At 46.7% G+C, this 20130-nt stretch overlaps 1 protein-coding gene across 4 annotated transcripts in view; it reads left to right on the top strand.

Moving 5' to 3' along the window:
- Positions 1 to 12774, top strand: part of robo3 (roundabout, axon guidance receptor, homolog 3 (Drosophila)) — a 129285-nt gene extending 116511 nt beyond the window's left edge. For 3 of the 4 annotated variants that reach the window (XM_053847022.1, XM_053847024.1, XM_053847025.1), the window contains 18 exons: positions 647 to 728; positions 2384 to 2552; positions 4026 to 4192; positions 4267 to 4388; positions 4612 to 4828; positions 5655 to 5779; positions 5860 to 6043; positions 6149 to 6385; positions 6799 to 6838; positions 7070 to 7209; positions 7278 to 7565; positions 7839 to 7986; positions 8204 to 8368; positions 8472 to 8644; positions 9882 to 9989; positions 10130 to 10273; positions 10683 to 10822; positions 12067 to 12774. In XM_053847022.1, the coding sequence (XP_053702997.1) occupies positions 647 to 728; positions 2384 to 2552; positions 4026 to 4192; positions 4267 to 4388; positions 4612 to 4828; positions 5655 to 5779; positions 5860 to 6043; positions 6149 to 6385; positions 6799 to 6838; positions 7070 to 7209; positions 7278 to 7565; positions 7839 to 7986; positions 8204 to 8368; positions 8472 to 8644; positions 9882 to 9989; positions 10130 to 10273; positions 10683 to 10822; positions 12067 to 12078 (2661 nt within the window). In that variant the 3' untranslated portion in view covers positions 12079 to 12774. The remainder of the gene's footprint in view (positions 1 to 646; positions 729 to 2383; positions 2553 to 4025; positions 4193 to 4266; positions 4389 to 4611; positions 4829 to 5654; positions 5780 to 5859; positions 6044 to 6148; positions 6386 to 6798; positions 6839 to 7069; positions 7210 to 7277; positions 7566 to 7838; positions 7987 to 8203; positions 8369 to 8471; positions 8645 to 9881; positions 9990 to 10129; positions 10274 to 10682; positions 10823 to 12066) is intronic. The other variant, XM_053847023.1, reaches the window with a different exon arrangement.
- The last annotated feature ends 7356 nt before the right edge of the window (positions 12775 to 20130 follow it).

The raw sequence follows: 20130 nt of genomic DNA on the forward strand, positions 1-20130 counted from the left end.
TCTGCCAGGCTGAGTGGCGTAATCGATAGTGATAACATAAGTGAAGGTGCTGTTTTGTTTTGTAAGTTTCTCACAATGTTCTGCACAGGAAGAGTGTTAAACATGGCCGACAGTCTGAGAGATTCATACCTGCTCTGTTATCGAGTCACGGAACCATCTCATAGTCGTCGCAGCTCTCCTGCTAGCTCCACCAATTTAGCAAACCTTCATGACTTGTCTTGGTCTCCAGAGAGCCGACCGCTCTCTAGTCTCTCGCCACATGTGAACCCCAATTTTCCTCCTGATGACATTTAATATGTCCCTCTGCCAGCGCTCAGTTCAGCCGTCATAATGGCGCCATCTGTGAAACCTGTGCATGTGGGCGAAAGTGCGAGCGTCACCGCCTCACAATAGGCAGAAAAGGTAAAAGTCGCAGCCATTAGAGGCGAACTGTGAAGATCCTGAAAGCCGGCGCTCGCTTTCATGTCGGAGCGGGAGACAGTCAGCTGCTTGTCTTTGTCTCTGCCAGCGTCAGTCTGCAGTACAAACACTCCGCTTCTGAGCGATATGACATTTAGTCGCAGTCTTGGCTAATGGCTACATTAGTATAATATCACACACTCGCTCAGATGAAACTAATGATGCACTTTTTTTTGTCTGTTGCCAGGAAACCGACTCTGGTGTTTACACCTGCTTGGCTTCCAGCTCCAGCGGGGAGACGAGTTGGAGCGGAGTGCTAACAGTCAAAGGTAAATTGTCTCTGCGTGCTGGAAATACATGCAAACGACCACTCCAGGAAATGCTAATAAGAGATCTGCAGAGGAGAGTTTCAGAGCGCTCGCCCAACACTCGCTGGCCAAATGATTGCTGACTTTGTGTTCATGTGTTTGAGGGTGCTGCGATAAAGTGAAACGTGTCTGAACCACTCATTTTATCAACAAATGAAGAGCAGACAGGACAAAGTGATTTTGAATGCTGAAACAAAAAGTTGAGCAAGGAAATGGATGTTTTAAAAGGCAACAAGAGAGGGGCTTGAATGGAATTCTTGGGACAGAAAGACAAAAATGAATATGTAATGGATGCACAGAGGATGTAAAGGAAAAGTACAGATGTGCGAAAAGTAGTCAGTAGGGATGAAGAGGTGACCAGTGCAGGGTATATCTGCTATTGGACTGTGTTTCTGAACATGTTTGTCCACGTATGTTGACAGTTTTACATCTATTGGTCACTTATTTAGGAAGGATAAGACCATACCATTCTTTGTTTCATGTAAGTGAGGTCTAAATGAATGAAAGTGGAGCCATGTAAACCAGTGTTGGGCAAAGTGCAGCGGAGGGCCACATGCGGCTCTCAAAACTACAAAAGATATTTTACGTTTTTCATCATTTTTTACTTTTTATATTTTATTTTTTAGGTCTTCTGACATGAATAATTGAACCTTACTGAAAGAAATACCTTGAAATAAAGTGCCCTTTCAGCATATTTTTCAACTTCTCCACTTAATAAGATCTTCCGTTTATATTGCACATCTTTAAATAAAATCTAAACCAAATCAGACAATTTATAAGAAACATTTTAGGCACATCACATCATGGCAATATTACACTTTCCTGTTTTAGAATTCTTAAAATGCAAACTTTGACTTTTACTTTCCTTTGACCCTCACACTATACAGTCAGTTTCCTTCCAAACCAGAAAGTCCAGCATGACTTAAGGGATTCTTCCGACTTGCTTTTGATCAATAATGAATTTACCTCCATGGTTATAATTCCGCGTGAATTTATTAAGAGTTTTTTTTACCATTTTTAGTGGCTTGAAAAGACTTTATAATCATAAGGAAGTCACGCAGGTACAGCTGTTTGCATGTAGGCAATCCTAACTTGCTAACTGCTGCGATCGTAAAACTTTTTCGACAATAAAAATGTGCTATTAATATAGACCGCAGACATGAGCACAGTTAGGAGTCAATTCTGGAGCTACTCTGGCATTTGCTAAAACAGAACCTTTAATCAGGTCCAAATAAAATACCTCATCCCCACACGCCCCCTGGCTGCTGCTGCGATTCCGCTCAATGAAAACGCCTTCAGTCCAGATGTAACTGGAAAATATCAGAGCTGCTTCCTGTTCGAATTATATCTGAAGAGTCACAGAAAGCACTTGTGAGGCTGTGGAGATTTCATTAGCGCCATTAAATGTGGGAGTAATGAGTAAACGTGCGGCTTTAATGACGTCTAAGTGTGTTATCTAAATGTAAATGTTCCAATGCTACCCTGAGATTGGGTCAGAACCACGCACAAGTGTGGGAGTTTGCCTGCAGCGCCGGGAATGCAAATGCTAAGTCGACGCGGAATGGAAATCAAAGTGTCACGATCAACCGCTTCCTACCTTTTTTTTTAAATGCCAGAAAGTGCAGACCAGTCGAGCGCTCAGGCTACAGAACCTTTCCAGCTGCCGGGCCCGCCCCACAAGCCCATAGTGACCGACGTGTCCAAGAACAGCGTCTCCCTCACCTGGCAGCCCAACGCCCACGAGGGAGGAGCCGCGGTCACCTCCTACATCATCGAGGCCTTCAGGTGAGTTTCACCTCTTCTGTTGATCTTTGTTTGATTTTGTGTTTTATTGTAATGGATGTTTGAGTTTCCAAAAATGTCCTTTTTTTTTTTAAATAACCTCGGGTCACTAGGTTGCACTTCAAATATCCGAATGAACTGTATCTAATTTAACAGCGGTCCCCGGCTGCCGTGAAGTTAACTTTAAGGGGTTCACACAGAACTCGCCCTGCTAGAGGAGTCCGTTTCATCCTCCCTTTACATAACCTCGCCCCTCTCTCCAGCACACCTTCACACCTTCACACCTCAGGCAGAGGAAATGTAATTGAGAGCATCCCAGCGGTGTTTTATCAAGAATCTGTTTCCCAGAAAAGACAGCGCCGCGGCAGCCAGGGGCCTCGCCGGACGTCTGGATGTGATTATGCGCCGCCTGTGTTCCCCATTCATATGAAATTGGAAGGACACATTTCCCCCGTAAGGCCACTTATCTTCATCCTCCATCCATGGAGCGATCCGTCCCACTGAGCCAGATCTGGTTTTGGTCTTGTTAAAGAGACCCGAGTCGTCCTCTCCAATGACTCAACCTCACCTGGAGCTTTTGGTGGAGGTGAAGTCGGGTTCTGCAGTGTCCCCGATTGTCCTTGGGTTTATCTCTAGCTGTAGTCAGAGATGATCACATAAATGTAACAGTTTTACTGAAGAGATTTATATTTATATAGTTGTTCACTTTTGTAGTACTACAGCTCTGCTGCAGTTTTTCTTTGTGTAGCTCAACTGTGGAAAAAACAATATAGTGATATTAACCACACCACTGTTTCCTCATTGAATATTTATTTCATGTTAAAAGATGTCTGGAAAACCGTTCCCTTTGGTCGACATATGACACAAGTTTGGTGTGAGGAAAGCGCGCCGCCTCTGCCAGCTAGCGACCACACAGGAGACCGAGAACATGACCCTGATTCTTTGGTGCAGCTGTGCGTTCACCGAATTACATTATTCACCAGAGCAGTTCATTATATCATTTGGAGAGGGAAAAAAAAAACGTCTTCGCCTCACATCTGCTGTTGTTTACCAGATCAGAAATATCGGAAGAAGCCATGAATAGATCAGCCGATGCCCCCGGAGACGTTCCCCAGAAATCAATGTAGCGTTGCTGCACAACAAATCAGCATCGCAAAGAGGCTGTTGGTCTGTTACTGACATCACATCCGTGTCTTGTTGACTCTGCTGCCGAGTTCATCTGGAAGCCATGATGAAAGGGTTTTGAACCAGCGGCTGTTGTAAACAACTGACGTGGATCGGCTAGAAGTTCACGTCTGAGTCAACCTGACTCTCTGAGCACTGGTCGATTCCAGATCACTGCTGTGTTGTTGACGCAACAGAACTTGATTATTTTGTGTGAGTCAGCGCCTCGCTTTTTTGTTTGACTTCTGAATTGAAAAGCTCAATTTTCGACGTGACGTGGCAGCACAATAACTCTTTAATTCCAATCTTCAGCCAATCGGCAGGCAGCAAATGGCAGACAGTGGCGGACATGGTGAAGATGGAGACTCACACCATCACCGGCCTGCTGCCCAACACCATCTACCTGTTCATCGTGCGTGCCGTCAACGTGTACGGCCTGAGCGACCCGAGCCCCATCTCTGAGCCGGTCCGGACGCAAGGTGGGTGCTGGTCAAGCCCCGCCCCTCTTGAGAGACAAAACAATCTAGAAATGTTGGCATGTTTTCCTGTTCAGACGTGAATCCGACCGGTCAAGGAGTGGACCATCGGCAGGTCCAGAGGGAGCTCGGGGAGGTGGCCGTCCAACTTCAGGAGCCTGTGGTTCTATCGTCGGTGTCCATCCGTGTGTCCTGGACTGTGAGTGGTTCTGATGTCACACAGTTTAAACTGTTATTTCTGACACCCTGTTGTCATATGGCGATGGGATTTGATCCCACTTGCCTTCTGTGGTCCCAAAGTGAACTCTTACAATATCAATGGACAATAACTTAACAATAATATTAGACATCATCGTCATGTTTTTATTTTAAATCATGATCAGTGTATGGAATAAACAACCTTGTGACTTGTGTCCGTCCAGGTGGACCGTCAGTCTCAGTACATCCAGGGCTATCGACTCTTCTACCGGCCCAGCGGCGGCTCCTGGATCCTGCAGGACATCAACACGCCGTCTGAGCGGAGCAGCACCCTCTCCAGGCTGCTCAAAGGAACCGAGTACGAGATCAAGATCCGGCCGTATTTCGACGAATTCCAGGGCAAAGACAGCAGAACGCTGCTCATTCGAACTCCAGAAGATGGTGAGTGCTGCTTTATTGCAAATAGGTTTTTTCACAATTCGTTCATAGCTTCACCCTTGCGATTTGGTTCAGTTTAAATCACTTTATTTTTGCTATTACAAACAGATTGTTGCGTCATCATTAGATATTACTTTTGCCTCGCGTCATTTAGTTTATTGCTGAACACGGTGAATTGTAGAATGGAGTTTATTGCTTTGGAATCAACAGTCATCTTTCAGCTCACAATGTGTTGGATTGTAGCTCCAGTTTTGGATTAGAGTAGGGTTCATACATTTCATTTTATATCCTCTATGATACTTAATAAGTTACACTAGGCTTAAATATTGGCTAACATAACTAGTATTTTCTCTAACTGAATTTTGAGTCCAGAACTGTGTAGCTTTTACAGCTAGTATTTCATGCGACAGTGGAGTGATGGAAGATAAATGTTTTGTGTTTTCCAATGAATTATTACAATCACAAGACTTTGACAAATGTTTCGGTAGAGTCATATGCAAATGTTGGTTGCTCAGCAGTCTGGTCGTCTCCAGATGTTTAGGTTTATTTTTTTCCTCTTTCATTAAATCCATTTTCAGCCCTGTTTCCGTTCAATTCCGGATCTTTCTGCAGCCTGCAGTTCTGTCCAGGTTCTTGTTATTAATCCAGATGTTTGATTAAAACTTTTGCCTCCGGCACCTGGCCGTCTTCTTAGAAGCTTTTCATCTGTCTGCGACTTGGAACTCCGGCTTCCTGGCTCACAAAGACACACGCATGCTTCATCGTCCTCTGGTCACTTCCTGCGTGATAAAATACTGACGTGATGATGGTGTGAACTTCTCTCCTGCAGTCCCCAGTGCTCCACCCAGGTCTGTTACCGTGGCAACACTGAAGCTCGGCAATAGTTCCAGCGTCAGCGTCTCCTGGGAGCCTCCACCTAGTGACATGCAGAACGGAGTTATCCAAGAGTACCGGGTACACACACACATACATATGTGTATATACACATAAGTGCACACACCTGCACCGGTCCTCACACTCTCTGTCTCTCACAGGTGTGGTGTTTGGCCAATGCCGGCGACAACCACTCTCGCTATCACATCAACAAGACAGTGGAGGGCGACACGCTGACCACAGTGCTGAAGGGCCTGATGCCTGGTGTGCTGTACCAGCTGGAGGTGGCTGCAGTGACCGCAGCCGGGGTGGGCACCCGCAGCCAGCCTGTCTCCGTCCTCATCAGTGAGTCCCTGAAACGCACACATTTCTCCTTCATCTCATCAAGAGGGTGGTGACTCGCTCCCTCCTCCTGCCCTCTCTCACGTCTTGACCGCTTCCTTCCACCAGAGATGCCAGCTGACCAGCCGTCCACAGCAAGCGGCGGCGCCACGGACGACGGCGAGGAAAGCAGCGTGAGTCTGGCCGAGCAGATCACAGACGTGGTCAAGCAGCCGGCCTTCATCGCGGGCATCGGCGGCGCCTGCTGGGTCATCCTCATGGGCTTCAGCGTCTGGATCTATTGCCGCCGCAAGAAAAGGAAGGAGCTGAGTCACTACACGGCGTCCTTCGCCTACACACCCGCAGGTCAGCTGTCGACACGCTTGGCCAGAGAACATTTGTCTCTTCTGTTTTCAGTGACGTCAAAATGTGTTTGGGTATATTGCTTAACACAAAACAGTACTCACCGAGTCCGATCTGATTTCTCTTCTTAGTCCTCTGGAGTTACTTTTGTTGCTTTTGTTATTGACAGATCATAACTTCATTTAGTGGAGAATGATTTTTCTTCGTCCTTAACTTTTAGATTCCTTACATTATAAATCAATTGATCGAGAGAAAATTTAATGCAAATAACCTTTTTAATTCTGGACATAATATTCATAATAATTATTTTCATCCTCATTAATTGTGAACATGTTTAACTACTATTCTGCAGGTTTTTTTTATAGAACTAAGTCCTTTTGTTGAAACAGCTTTTCTCTCATTTCTCTCTGGTGCAGTTGGTTTCCCTCACGGAGAAGCATCAGGACTAAACGGACGGTAAATATCTTTCATCCAGACCTTCATTCTGATTGTTCAGAACAGACAGCAGAGAACACAGACGCTCCCCATTTTCCATCGACTCTCATCTAAAAATTGGTGACTGTTTTACCGAACAGCGTCTCAAAATAAAAGGGTTCCTTTCAGAGACAAAGCAAAGCATTGTTGTTCCCCATGTGGAGCGGCGTCCCACCCCCTGCTAACACCAGACTGTCTCTGATGTCTCTTCAGCCCCGGCGTGCTGGGTGGCAGCATGGGCAACTACCCTTGGCTGGCCGACTCCTGGCCCACCACCAACCTGGTCCACAGCGGCAAAGAGGCCATCAACTGCTGCTCAGCCAATCACGACACAGCGGAGAGATACTACAACGGTACGCCGCCGCTAGTGGCTCCTGACGCGAACAGCCTGTTGCTAACAGTGACCACCATCTCTGTGCAGACGCTGGGATTTCCAACTACCTGAATCAGACGGAGAAGTACAGCCTCGGCGGCTCCACCGAGGGTCCCATCTACAGCACCATCGACGCCACCAGTGAAGACCTGCACGGCTTCACCTACGCTCAGCACGCCTCCACCACTCCCTACGCCTCCACCGCCATCATGCCCTTCAGCTCGCAGGCGCAGGCGCCGCCGGCCCACACCCCTGAGCAGCAGCTGGACGAGGGACACTGGATCGTCCAGCCAGGAACCTCCGGGGCTCAGTACGCTCAACCGGACCGCTGCAATGGTCAGTAGAAATATTTATTTTTTTTACAAAATTTAAAAAAATGTCAGCATATTTCAATGAATGAAAATTTTTCCTCTATATATTGTTGTTGAGTTTTGTCATGAAGATTTTATTTTTTTCAAATTTCAAAATTTTGTTATTTCTTTTTAGTTTTCTTCCTGTCTTTTCATGAAAAACAAAGAAAATCAGTGCTCAGTTCTGTCTTCAAATTGTGTCTTGTGTTTTCATCCATGGAACCGACTCATAACTGTGTGGATATTTGCTCCCCTCCAGGGAAGCCGAAGCAGAAACCGATGGGAAAAGCGGTCAAGACCCCGTCTTTGACGTGGATGGAGGCGCTGCCCCCGCCTCCCCCGCTCTCAGAGCTGGAGCACTGTGACCAGGACCCGCTGCCTCAGGAGCACGAGGACATGGACGTCGGGTGAGTCACGCAAGCGCTTCTCCGTGAATGAGGGTTTGGCAGAACATCGGCGCTTGGACTCGCTGTCTCTGCGGTCGCATTAGCGATCGATCCGTGACTCAACACCGCCTCCAGCTCTAACAACTCAATTACCTGCGCGCTGCTCCCTCTCTGTTGATGAAACTGTTTGTCTCCATGCAGAAACAGAATCACTCTGATGGTGGTGTTTTCTCTGCAGCTCTGATGAGGAGTGGTGCCCCCCCCTACCTGAGCGGACCTATCTGATGGAGGGCTGTGAGGACGGACCCTCATCCCCCGCCACCTCCTACAGCCACCAGTCCACTGCCACGCTCACGCCTTCGCCCCACGAGGAGACGAGAGCCTCCCATGACAGCCAGCAGCGGTGAGTCAGCCCCGTCACAATGAGGCTGGCGTGGCGCCGCACGCACCCCTGCAACTGCTTCATCACTCACTGAATCCCCTTGTGCACGTTTGTCCCACCACAGCAGACGGTTCCCCTGCGGACCGGTGCCAGTCCCACAGGCGCCGAGCCCACCACTCACCCAGTCCAACTGCAGCCTCTCCAGCCAGCAGCACGGCCTGTCAGACGCTGCTACGCTGCCGTGCCAGAGCCCCGCCCATCGCTGCCTGTCTCAGGGCGAAGACGCCACCACTCCAGGTACAACAGAGCACCCCGAAACGTAGAAAGCCAAACTCTCTAATCTGGTCCACTGCGCACAAACATGCCAAACAGGATTGATATTTAAGAATTAGATGATGGACTTCACATATTCACGATAAAGGAAAGGACCAGATTAGTGAGGTCGCCTCCTCAGATAGTCCCATTTTAACCCTTTACTGAGAAGCCTGACTGATACCAGGGGGAGATGGCAGTACTTTCCCAGTGCAGGGGGCCTCTATGCTGCTGAAGCACCGTGGAGAGCCCTGGACAAGGCAGAGGCAGAGCGACTTACACAGGCTACTCAATACGAAAATAAAGGTTCGATTGGTGAACACGTACTAACTATTATTAGTTACTAGAAAATGAACTACACATAATGAGTAGTTATGGTGCTGTTATGAATAAACTTTCAGTGAGTGTTGCAGGGCAAAATATAGTCAGACTTAATAGGACACACATCGGTACTTCATGAAGATTAACTACAGTCCAGTATGGTGCCAATACACACATGAATCGATGGTTTATTTCTGGTTATACGTATTCCCTCGTCTAAAGTGTAGCCCAAATAAATACTCACAAGTTTATTTATTTCTAGTTATTTAAGACAGGCACATGACAAAAATGCCTATTCAATGTCTTGCAGTAGCTCAGTGCGATTTTTACATCAGTTATTTGGTGATACTTATCAGATTATTTTGTGGGTTTTTTTAGATAATGTCACGTTATTTATCACAAAATAATGTTGCTATATAACCTGATAACCTGAGAAATATCACCAAATAATATGATGTTATCACAGAGTGATGTGATTTTATCAGAAAACGACCTGACACTGGTCCAAAAATAGCAGCCCTGCGCTTCTGTAAAATTTTACTGCAGGAGTCACTGAGAGTGAGAAGACCACCCTGGTAAATACAGCAGCGAAGAACACGGCGGCATTGCTCTTGTCAGTTGGCAGAAAAACTGAAGTGAGAATTTGTTTTTCTAAATAAGTCGTTCCCAGCGTGATTTAACATGTTAATATTCCAAAACACCTATTAAACAATTCCACAGCCATAAAATCCAAACAAACCCCTTCAGTTGAAGCGCTAGCTAGTTAGCTTCACGTGAGCGTCGGCGCTGATGATAGACGCAACGTAAGCTCTTGAGTCGGCGGAGAAACTCCAACCAAAGTGAAGCAGGCGACTCGGTGCAAGCGTGCTGTTATTAATAGCTCTCTCTGTCGTCTCCACAGTCCACAGTCGCCCTTTGCCCGCAGACTCTTGTTCACCAGGCAACCAAAAACTGAGGGTGAAGAAGAAAGTGTCGAAGACTTCTGCGTATAGACGGGAAATGCAAGGAGGTGAGTGGGTTGGGCTTTGAGTCATTTGAGTCGCAACAGCACTTCAGTGGTTGTTGCTAGGGCGTGTCACTTGCTAGGGTTAGTGTTATGGTATCTGTGCTCAGATCCAGGTCTGAAAGAGTCTCCTTGGTTGTGTGCAGACCTGCCCCCGCCCCCGGAGCCCCCTCCTGAGGAAGAGCGGTTGCAGCGGGGCGCAGAGGTCAGCAGCATGGGAGGCAGCGGCCCGTCTTCTCTGGACCGCAGCGAGCACCAGCGCAAAGGATCCACACCGCGGACCGGCGACAGTAAGAGCAGTCTCCTGCCTCAATTAGCCCAAGCGCGGTTCTCGCGCTTTTAATTATCGGTGACTGTGGAGCAGCGCTAGCAATTACAGCAAGATGAGAAGTGTGTGTTTGTGTGTGTGCGGCCCGCTGCACTGCAGTGGAGCATGAACTCACCTGCTGACCGCAGGATAGTGATGCCTCAGCTGAGTTTACAGACTCAGTCATGAGGGCTTCACCTGTGGGACGTTGGCTTCATTCCTACAAACAAGTGAGGAGGTTTTGGCTGATCTCTAAGCAGATGGAGTTGCTCCCACTGTCCCCCGGGTTTAACATCTGTAGCTGTTGGTTGGCATGGCAACAGATAAGCATCATGACTGTAGCAAAGCTGGACACCTTCCGTCATGACTCACCTTCCTTCCTCATCTCTCAGTGGGTGAGGAGGCGCTTCTGTACGGGAGTAAACCGGCGTACCTCTCCAGGAGTCAGATGTCCAGCAACTGCTCCACCACCGGAAGCTCCTCGTCCCGTGGCTCCACAGGCTCACGCGGTCTGGCCAGGAAGCACAGCGAGGTGAGTCAGCCACTGGCGGCAAGACCCGCGCGCTAACAGCATTGAAAAATATTCTTCGACTTTAATATGTTTTCTTAATAATTGATGCCGTGGGTTTGGGACCGTGGCCGTGTGTGTGTGTGTGCGCTGCAGTGCACTTCAGAGAGAGGCCTTCACTGTTTGAGCGCTTCTTTAAACGCGCCCCCCGCAGGCTGGCTCACTGCGAGCCAACATCTTTTATGGCGGCGCTCGCTGTGCCCTCTGAATGGAAAACTCGGGAGGAAACACTTAGCGTCGCTGCAGATATACGCTCAGCTTCTCACCCACTTGCTAGTTGGCGCTGTTCTCTTACAATGCTGGACTGATTTTTCCCTTTTATGTTCGTTCTACTGCGATTGTTTTTGATGTAAACTTTCTTGATACTTGTAACTTTTGAGCTCTTTACAACCAAATCACCGCCCTAAAAGTCAAGAACTAAAAAAGAAATCAACTCCTGGAGAAGATGGGGAGTCGCGACCTGTTCCCCACTTCTTTAAATGTGCCCAGTCCAGATCAGTTCTTCCGGAATGTCCATTTTAAATTTCCTCCTGCTTGCTCACGCTGACTTACAGAGTCGTCCACACACGGGTTTAAGAGGTATTTGGGGTGAAAGGAACTTTGATGTGGCCCCTAAATGTCATGTTCTGTCCCGAGGGCTCCCCAATAAAGCTTTGGTGTGCGAGTGGGGAGGAAAGAATACGATGCCCGTGTCACAGGTCAAACTGCACCGACGCTCACCTGACTCGAGAAGTGATTCACATACACAAGCACTGATATCTCCTGCGTCTCAGGCCCCCTGTGAACGCTGAGACCCCCTCCCTCCCTGTCAGTGACCCTTGCTGGCCTCTTCACGCCTCCCTGTGAACATGAAAGAACAAACTCGATCCCAATAAAATTCGGGGTGTTTTGCACAGGAAGCCTGGATTAGGTTTCCTTTCTTCCTGTGGTGTTATAGAGCCCTTATCTGCTGACCCCTGAGCCCCAGCATGTAGCGAGGGGAGGAGCCTTCGGGGGGTTTCAAAATTCATCCTCTGCTGTGGATTTCCAAACTTCTCTTGAACTCAAGAGCTGAAAATCAACAATATATTGTATTTGCTTGTAAACTGGCGACCCACTTTTTCCTCATCCCGTAGTCGTGTGGATTATTTGAAGTGTGTGTTAAACCCATTTTTCTTTATTGCATAAATTGAAGCGTAATAACTTCCCTAAATGTCTGTGTCCTGCAGGACATGAGATAAGACCCTGGACGGCCCCTCGCTGTGGACGGCTGAAGGAGCCGAGGCGCATCACTTGAGTTATTCCTGTTAAAAAACAGACTGAAGCTGCGTTATTTATGAGCAACGCCCCCTTCTGGCCGGGCCTGGATGTACATACCTGTCTGTACTGCTCTACACACATACAGGGAGAGAGACCTATATCGTATTTATGAGAAAAGGGGAAAACCGTAGGAAAAAAAAGTGTTGATATGATAAAAAAAAAAAGATCAAAAGCCGCTCATGTCTTCTTGAATGTGCCAACTTTGCTTGTCCAAATGTACAGTCTACTTTTTTTTCGGAGAGGAAGTACTGTTGCACTCTTGTTGTCATGGCCAAACAACAGAAACTGAAGCACAAAGTGTCGAGGAGTAAAGAGAAGCCAAAACGTGCAGGAAGGGATTGAAGCCGCCGCCTGAGTCGCGGGGGTCCCTGCGCCCGCTGCAGCGGTCCGCTACGAATGTTGAACTTTTCTATGTTTTCCTTTGGTTACCGTGCAGCGAGGCGTCCGAGCGCGAGTAGAGCTGAGTGGACTTTGTGAACGTTTGATTGTAAGACTCCTCGCTTGTTTGTCTGAGAGTGGAATTTGCATATACTCCATCAAAAACCAACAAAAAAAATGTCTGTGGACTGACCTTTTGTACTCTTGTCGTTTTGTAAATGTACAATAAATACATTTTAATGCTGAACCGGTGCAGAGCTGCGTCTTTCTCGGAGAAACTTTTCAGCAACATCCGGCATCAAACACACCGGGACACATTGTCCAAGATCTGTTTCCATGGTTCCATTCAAGTCCCTGGTCTTTTTCATTTCTTCTCTTCCACTTCAGCCTTCAACTCTGACATGAGACGTATAGAACAAGATTCCAATTGGTCAGATGTTTGTCAAGTGTTGTCTGTGTTCCCCTATTTTTTGTGTCGCTCCGTAGCATTAAGAAAGACGCTGTGTTTCTGCAACTAGTGCATCTGTAGAGGACTTGGTGACCTGGGAAGCATTGTCGTACCCATGAGGCATCATGAAACGTGAGGGTTTAAGGAAACAGTGTCCTACCACTAGATGGTGCTGTTGCTTTAGAGCTGATGTGAGGTTTCATTGAATTAGTTGGTCAAGTCCAAGCATCTTACAGCTGACAGTGCCATCTGGTGGCCTGTGAAAATCAGGACACTGTTTCATGAAACCTCACCAACCCATTACTCCTCTTTACAACACAAACATCTTCACCTCCCTGAGGCCCATCTGGCTGCAGGTCTGTGTCACAGTCACCATTTATTTTTATTTAGGGAACTGAAGGTTTGTTTAACCTTCAGTTCCCTAAATAAAAATAAATAGTTATAATAATAAATCTTGAATATATGAACACAAAAAAGCATGCCATTAATTTTGCTCTAGTATTCCATTGTAAAGAATCCTCAATAAAAGCAGATTGACTTAGATCGGTTCCAGTCACTTGATCCTGATGCTATTTCTGACGTGCTCGGAATTTCAAATCAAAATCAGTCCTTTAGTTTTTAGGACTAGTAGAAGTTTATTTCTTTCATCGGAAACGCAGCCTGAGAACAGTTCTTGTCATTTATGCCCCTTTCTGCCCCTTAACTTTTACATTATGTTGCTAGCAATGTTAATAATGTCATGCTCTGCGAATGATGTCACTGAGTTCAGCACGTTCCAGTCGTTGAAGTTGGACAGTAAGATCCAGGAGGTGATACTAGCCACTGGAGGGCGTCGCCAGCTTTGTCCCAGGTGCCCGGAACGCAATGTGTTTCGCGTATGTGGGTCTGAGACTGGCAATTTCATGCTCCCCGGTGCGTTCAGGAGCCGCTCAGGTGCAGCGCAGTGTGAAGTTGGAGGGAGACTGAGGTATGCGGAGAAGCTGATGGAAACAAAACTTCAGCGATGAAGCTCTTTTTTTTCGACATTTTAGGTGTGATGGCTCCGTTTGGCGCAGGAAGTGAGGGTATAAGGTCTGCTCCACCAGATTCTCCGAGTTTCTTTGAACACCTTCCAGACTAAAATGTTGGCAGAGTGAGACCGTGTTGCTGCTGCAGCTGTGTGTGAATCGAGGAGGAGCCAAGCAGAGACGAGCCAAACGTGTACTTGTGTTGCCAACGGGCTCCAAAATATGGGCTTCTCACACATCGGAGGTTGGAGGTTCGCAAGGAGGTGTGCGCTAGCCCTATTCTCTATGTAGCTGCTGAGCCAGCTCACGCCTTATACCTGCTGCTCACTGTACTGAAGTGACACTGTTCGTACTATGTGTTCGAGTTGTCCTTGTGAAGACCCACCTGGTTACGTCAGACTTCTGCGTCAGAACGTCAGAGAATCCTCATCAGTACACCACAAACCAAGATGGCTTCCCCCGAACGTAGACAGGAAGTAGAAGCTTTGAAATGCATTCTACGAATTTTATCCGTCAGGTTGCATACGGACTAGAAGTGTTATCCACACAAGAATAGCATTCATGCTGCACCAAATATCGCAAACAATGGTCGGTTGAAATGTATTTTCTCCAGTCGTATTGTTTGTCGTCCGTGACTGAAAGCAGATACATGAACAAGACTCGGTATTCCACTCACAATGGGCCCACATTCCTCTCTCTGCCACCACATAATCCATTTCCATGAGTGAGGCCGAGCCGGCGGCCGACCTCTGCCTCGCCACCTGGTTCATCTGTGACTCACTGAGTCGAGGTCAGCGAAGGGCTCGGAAATATCCATATGGAGCTGGCTCTCCACTCACATCATGGCAAATGTCTTGCGTTCCCTTGGAGGTCGCCGCGACTTGGAGAGTCCAATTCCGCGAGCTTATTAGCACACGAGTGACGGCAAACGCAAACAGGACGGTGACTTCTGGATGATGTATCGCGACCTGTAGCGGGACACAATTAAGGAGCAACGATGACAGAGGAAGCGGGCGTGAAGATTTAACCGTCTGACCTTCTCGCAGTCTGACCCCACACCTCTTACCCTTTGCGCCACTTCCTCCCTCCATCCCTGGTCTTTGCCTCGGCAATAAATCACCGGCTCATTCATTAGGCCCATGTCAGGGTCGGAGCGCGGGCGGGGGGCGGATGGAGGGGGGCAGACGTCCTGAGAGACAAGCGCTGAAAAGGAGGCAAAAGGGTGAATGGATGAGGGCGTCGCTGAGAACTCACTCACTTCCAACAAACCAATTTCCATGTTAATTTGGAGTGAGACAGTGGAGATGGATGTGCTGGACTCTTGAGCTCACCAGAACATAAATAGAGCGATTACGTTTTAACGTTTCGGATCGATGAGAGGTTTTGTTTCCGATTGTTGAGAGTTCAGTTGCTGCCGACCACAGTCACCGAGTCACTGGGATTGAGAGTCACATAAAGGATGAGTCACACCACATGAGCTTTTTTTTTTTTTGCAGCACAAACGGTGGCAGGAAACGGATCTTCACAAAGTTAAAGTGGCTCGACTGTATCTTGAAGCCTTTGGTCTGATGTAGGATGGAGCTCGACAGGTGGATCCAGGGGGCGCTGTCTGGAATTTGAGGCCTCCTCCCCGCAGGGTGGTGTATTAACCTGTGATGGTAAACTGAGAAACTATGCAAAGCTTCAGAAGCTTCACAGGCTTCAGAAAGATGCTGAGTCGACTACCCTGCGTCGAGCGAAGCCAAGTGGATTTGGGCATCTTCTCAGGTGACTTCACTGATGTTCCTCCGACCTCAGGTAGTCAACAATCATTGACTCACCCTTCACACTCAACACATGACTCCATCCAGCTCTACAATTTAGAAACTATCCTCCAAAATGGCTGCAGAAACACTTCATTTCCCAGAACAAACCGATACCAGATGGCCCCCAAACCACCGACTCCAAGTCCCAGTGCACAGCCACACATAGTGAGGTTATTCTGGGTGAGACTAGAGGGAGCCACTCTGACCAGGGAAGCATGTTTTCTCTTCTTTCTCTTGAGAAAAACGGGTGATAGAAGCCCTGGATCGCATCAGAAGCCAATCCACAACATGCCACCTGGGGGCCACCGAGTCCCAGCACTGGTCATGAGTGCACTTTGGATCTCAGATTCTTGAGTTTCCTCGTAAATCGACCGATGTATTAACATCGAATCTATAAACAAATAAATGAATAAATAAAGCTGGTTACCTCAGTGAATGAAAAAGCATCATCAAACTGATCCTCACCAGGAGCACGGCCATCGCAACCCTCCTCCACTGTTCCGCAGAATGAGTGCGAGCTGCTTTGAACCACACACTAAGAATCTATACTAAACCCTTTAAATCTGTTGAGGAGTCTATTTTTACTGCTTGTTTTCATCCTATAACTAAATGAGACCCGCGACGATCAAAGTCAATGCCGTCTAAATGTTCCCGCTCACTTTGTTCAGCTTCAGTTACTGCGGACGTTTAATCTATTTGCCTCCTTGTGTGTTCGAGCTGTTTGTGTATTCTATGTTCTGTGATTCCCCTGAAGACTGATATTACCTTTTTACTGCAGGACTCATTTCCACGTGGATCAATGCACAAGTTTCACTGCATCGACTCGACCGCGGCACAAATGTGTGAGGGAACAACTGCAGCTTCGCCTGGTTTCTAACTCGACTGTGCCAGTTGGATTGTTTTTGTTGTGGCACATTCATGATTATGGAAGGTGGGAATTGTACTTTATTCTGTCTCAGCAGCAGTAACTATACTATGTTTTAGTTGTAGAGGCAGTATCAGAGGAAGTACTTGTGGTACAAATCTCAGCTGTAGAACTCGCAGTAGTATTAGGTGTAGTCAGGGCAGTATTTGAGGTAAGTATTCGTGGTACAAGTCTCAGTCATAGTAGTTGCAGTAGTAGTAGTAGTAGTATGTAGTAGTGGTAATAATTTCATTTGTAGTAATTGCAGTAGTAGCAGTATCAGAGGTAGTAGCAAGGAGTTTGATAGCAGATGGCGCCTTCTAGTGGACAATGTAAAATGAGGACACTGTTTCATGAAGCCTCATGAACCTATCACCAGCAACAGGAGCAGCATCTTCACCAGCATATACTTCTCCATGAAGCATTTAAGAATGCCTTCCCATGTTTTATCGAGGATTTAACTATTTCTACTCACACATGAGTAACTTGTTGAGTATTGACAGTGACACCCTTTGACCTACTGTTGTACTTTTTGTGTGTCTACAGTAGGATTTCAACCACTACCTCAGAGAATACGAGACAGAGAGAGATGCAGATGTTGTTGGTAATACATGTGAACACACATTTGAACAATTCCCTTAGGGGCCATGACATATACTGTGACTGTGGAGAGGTGCTGTCAAACCCAAAGAAAGGAGGGTAAGTGAAAAAGGAAAATAAAAAAAGTGAATAGACTTTAAAAAATGCGCAGAAAACGTTGGTTCGTTCTGTTTTATTTCATCTAAACCATCTTCAATTTAAATATTCTCAATGTGTCTCATATGTTTCAAAATCTACTTTCAATTCTGATGTATTTTAAGGGACAAGAAATACTCCTAAAACAGCCAACGGAAAAGAGAAATAAAAAGTAAATAAATAAAACAATGAAGTTATGTTTCAGTTGCATCATAATAAACAAAAAACAATGCACAAATGTCAGAAATATTTCGACGTGATCAGCTTAAAGGTTTTACTCTGACTCCAGGAAGAACAGATAAATACAGTTTAAGGGCCACATTTGGCCCCGAGCCGCACTTTGCCCATATCTGAGCTACAGTATCGTTCATGCAATATTAATCCTCCAATACTAGCAAAACAAATTCAGGTGTCACACTTGAACACCTATAGTTATTTATTATTCTGATGCTTCATTTTCACGGCTCACTAGGTGGCGCTGTTTGTTTAGAAATGATGGGAGGTTTCATTGCAACGGTTGGTCAAAGCATAATCTGCGACCTCCTCACAGGTAACACTGGCTCTCAATTGGACAGTAGGTGGCAGCAGTGTTAGAGAGCTTGCTCGCACAACATTCACAGGTTGCTCTGCACCATGGAGCATCTAAGCTACTGATGGCTTTGTCTTTCAGCTAGAATCACCACAATGAATGCCCTTTCCCTTGTCCAGATATCAAGCTACCAAGTTGCAATAGAAATGCTAACATGGTGTATGTCCAGCTAAATCCAGGATTTGAACCACTCACCGTGTCTGGTTTTCCATGAGCCGTTTGGCTGTGTGAGCTGATGTGTTTCGGTCAAGCCTAATGTGGGTCAGTGAGTTGCTGGTGTTTCAGTGTGCACCAAATTCTGTGCTGCACAAAACCCCACGGCTCTGTGTCTGTGTGTGTGTGTGTGTGTGTGAAGTAATGAGACAGGCTGCGCTGCTTGATTCATTAGTGTGTGAGCACAAGTGTGTGTGTGTGTGTGTGTGTGTGGTCGACGGTGCCAGGAGTGTGTTTGTAGCTCGCAGGCGCCAGGAGCTTCGTTTAGAAACATATGGCCTTTAGTGGAGGAGACAGATGAAGGATAATCCCTTTGGCAGTCTAGTACACACACACACATATACACACACATGCACAATAGTGCTCATATGTGGCATTTATAGTTGTGTATTACTGAAGTACAATTCTGCCGAAGGGTTCATTGTTTAGCCTCATCGATAGTCTTCGGCAGTAACAGGTATTTCACACTGCAACTAGGAGTAGGAGAAGTGCAGAGTCACAACTACTATAGTACTTGTGGTTGTAGAAGTATAAATACTAATATTTGTATTATTGGTTGCCATAAAGCAGTACTTATCTCAGTAGTAGTAGCTGCAGAATGAGAGGTAACTAGGAGTGGTACAAGTTTAAATTGTTGTAGTAGTGGTGGATGTAGCTGTAGAAATAGTTTTTGTTCATTGTAGCTGCTTTTAGTTGTAGTGGCAGTATCAGTTGTAAGTAGTAGTACAAGTTTCAATTGTAGGCAGTATCAGAAATTAGTTATTCATCTTTATCCAGTGGTAGTAGTGGCAGTATCAGAGGTAGTAGTTGCAGAATGAGAGGTAAGTAGTAGCGGTACTACGTTGTAGTAGTGGGGGAAGTAGCAGTAGCAATAGTTTTTGTTAGTTTAGTTGTATTGGCAGTATCAGATGTAAGTAGTAGAACAAGTTTCAATCGTAGGCAGTATAAGAAATTTGTTATACTTATCCCAGTCATCTTTATCCAGTGGTAGTAGTGGCAGTATCAGAGGTAGTAGTAGTAGTTGCAGAATGAGAGGTAAGTTAGTGATCTAAATCATAGTAGTAGTACTGGTCTCAGCAGCGGTGGAAGTGGCAGTAATACTAGTCATTTTAGTAATCGTGGCCGTATCAGAGGTTAGTAGGAGTGGTACAAGTTTCAGTTGTAGTAATCGTGGCAGTAGAACAGGTTAGTAATGGAGGTACTCATCTCACTTGAGTAGTAATCATAGCAATAGTAAACTTCTCTGCAGTCGTAGTGGTAGTGGAAGGAATAGTACTTCTATGAGTAGTACTGGCCGCATCAAAGTTGAGCTACACCCAACATGACCGTGGAGGCGGCTGGATGAGCGGACGGAGCAGCACTGCGTCCCACTGAAGACAGAGTAGGAGCCTCTCAGATGACCGGGGGAGGATTTTGGCTCGATTACAAGCTCTTCAGCGATGACTTTTGACCCCTCCAACCCAGATACCAGCAGGGATTAGTTCAACGCCCAGTCTGCAACACTCATCCGCCCAGTATTTGAGGAAACGGTGTAAGACTTGAAGTGTTGGCTGCAGCGTTCTCTCCTAACACTCCAGTCAAGAGCCGGCGGGGATAATCTGCCGCCACGACGCAGGACGTGACAAGTCAGCGCTCATGACCAACTGCAGATAAAAGTGTAATTACTCTCGCTGATGACTCGGTAATTACACCCCATTATCTCCTGCAGCACTTGTTTTCCCGGGTTAATGATCCAAACAGAGAATGGCCCAAACATGGCTCCCCTCCACAGCACCGGAACAGGAACCGCAGGGGTCAGTGGAGAAGCTCCAGCGCTGGAGAAGATCCTTCACCTGAGTCCGCAAACACAGCAACAGCACCTCACTGTGTCTCTGGAACAGTGGAGGAACAAGCT

This window comes from Synchiropus splendidus, chromosome 17, assembly GCF_027744825.2.
Source record: "Synchiropus splendidus isolate RoL2022-P1 chromosome 17, RoL_Sspl_1.0, whole genome shotgun sequence".
Taxonomy (NCBI): domain Eukaryota; kingdom Metazoa; phylum Chordata; class Actinopteri; order Syngnathiformes; family Callionymidae; genus Synchiropus; species Synchiropus splendidus.